The following is a 398-nucleotide window of genomic DNA, read 5'->3' on the forward strand; positions in this document are numbered from 1 at the left end:
TGATGCAGCAGCAGCAGCCGCCGCCGCAGCCGCCGCCGCAGCCGCCGGGCTTGCTGGCCAGACAGAACCCCTGCCCGCCAGCCATCCCTAGGCAACAGCAAACAGAAGCCAACGCTCCCAACCCCAACCTGCAGGACAATGGGCCCATAATGCAGAACCAGCATGCACAGTTTGAATACCCTATTCACAGACTGGAGAACAGGAATATGCATCCCTACACCGACCCCGTGTTTAATATGCAGCACCCTCCTCCGCAACAGCCACCAAATCAAAGACTGCAGCACTTCGATGCCCCCTACGTGAGCGTCGCCAAGAGGCCGCGGTTCGACTTCCCCGGCAACCCCGGCGTCGAGCGCTGTGCCTCCTGGGGCGGCGGCATGCACGGCCCCGCCATGGAG

At 63.1% G+C, this 398-nt stretch overlaps 1 protein-coding gene across 1 annotated transcript in view; it reads left to right on the top strand.

The window, feature by feature from the left end:
- Positions 1-2: 2 nt before the first annotated feature.
- Positions 3-398, top strand: part of MN1 (MN1 proto-oncogene, transcriptional regulator) — a 35,941-nt gene continuing 35,545 nt past the window's right edge. The window contains 1 exon segment of the mRNA XM_035890310.1: positions 3-398. Within this exon segment, the coding sequence (XP_035746203.1) occupies positions 3-398 (396 nt within the window).

The sequence above is a fragment of the Egretta garzetta genome, unplaced genomic scaffold (assembly GCF_000687185.1).
Source record: "Egretta garzetta isolate BGI_Z169 unplaced genomic scaffold, ASM68718v1 scaffold73, whole genome shotgun sequence".
In the NCBI taxonomy this organism is placed as follows: domain Eukaryota; kingdom Metazoa; phylum Chordata; class Aves; order Pelecaniformes; family Ardeidae; genus Egretta; species Egretta garzetta.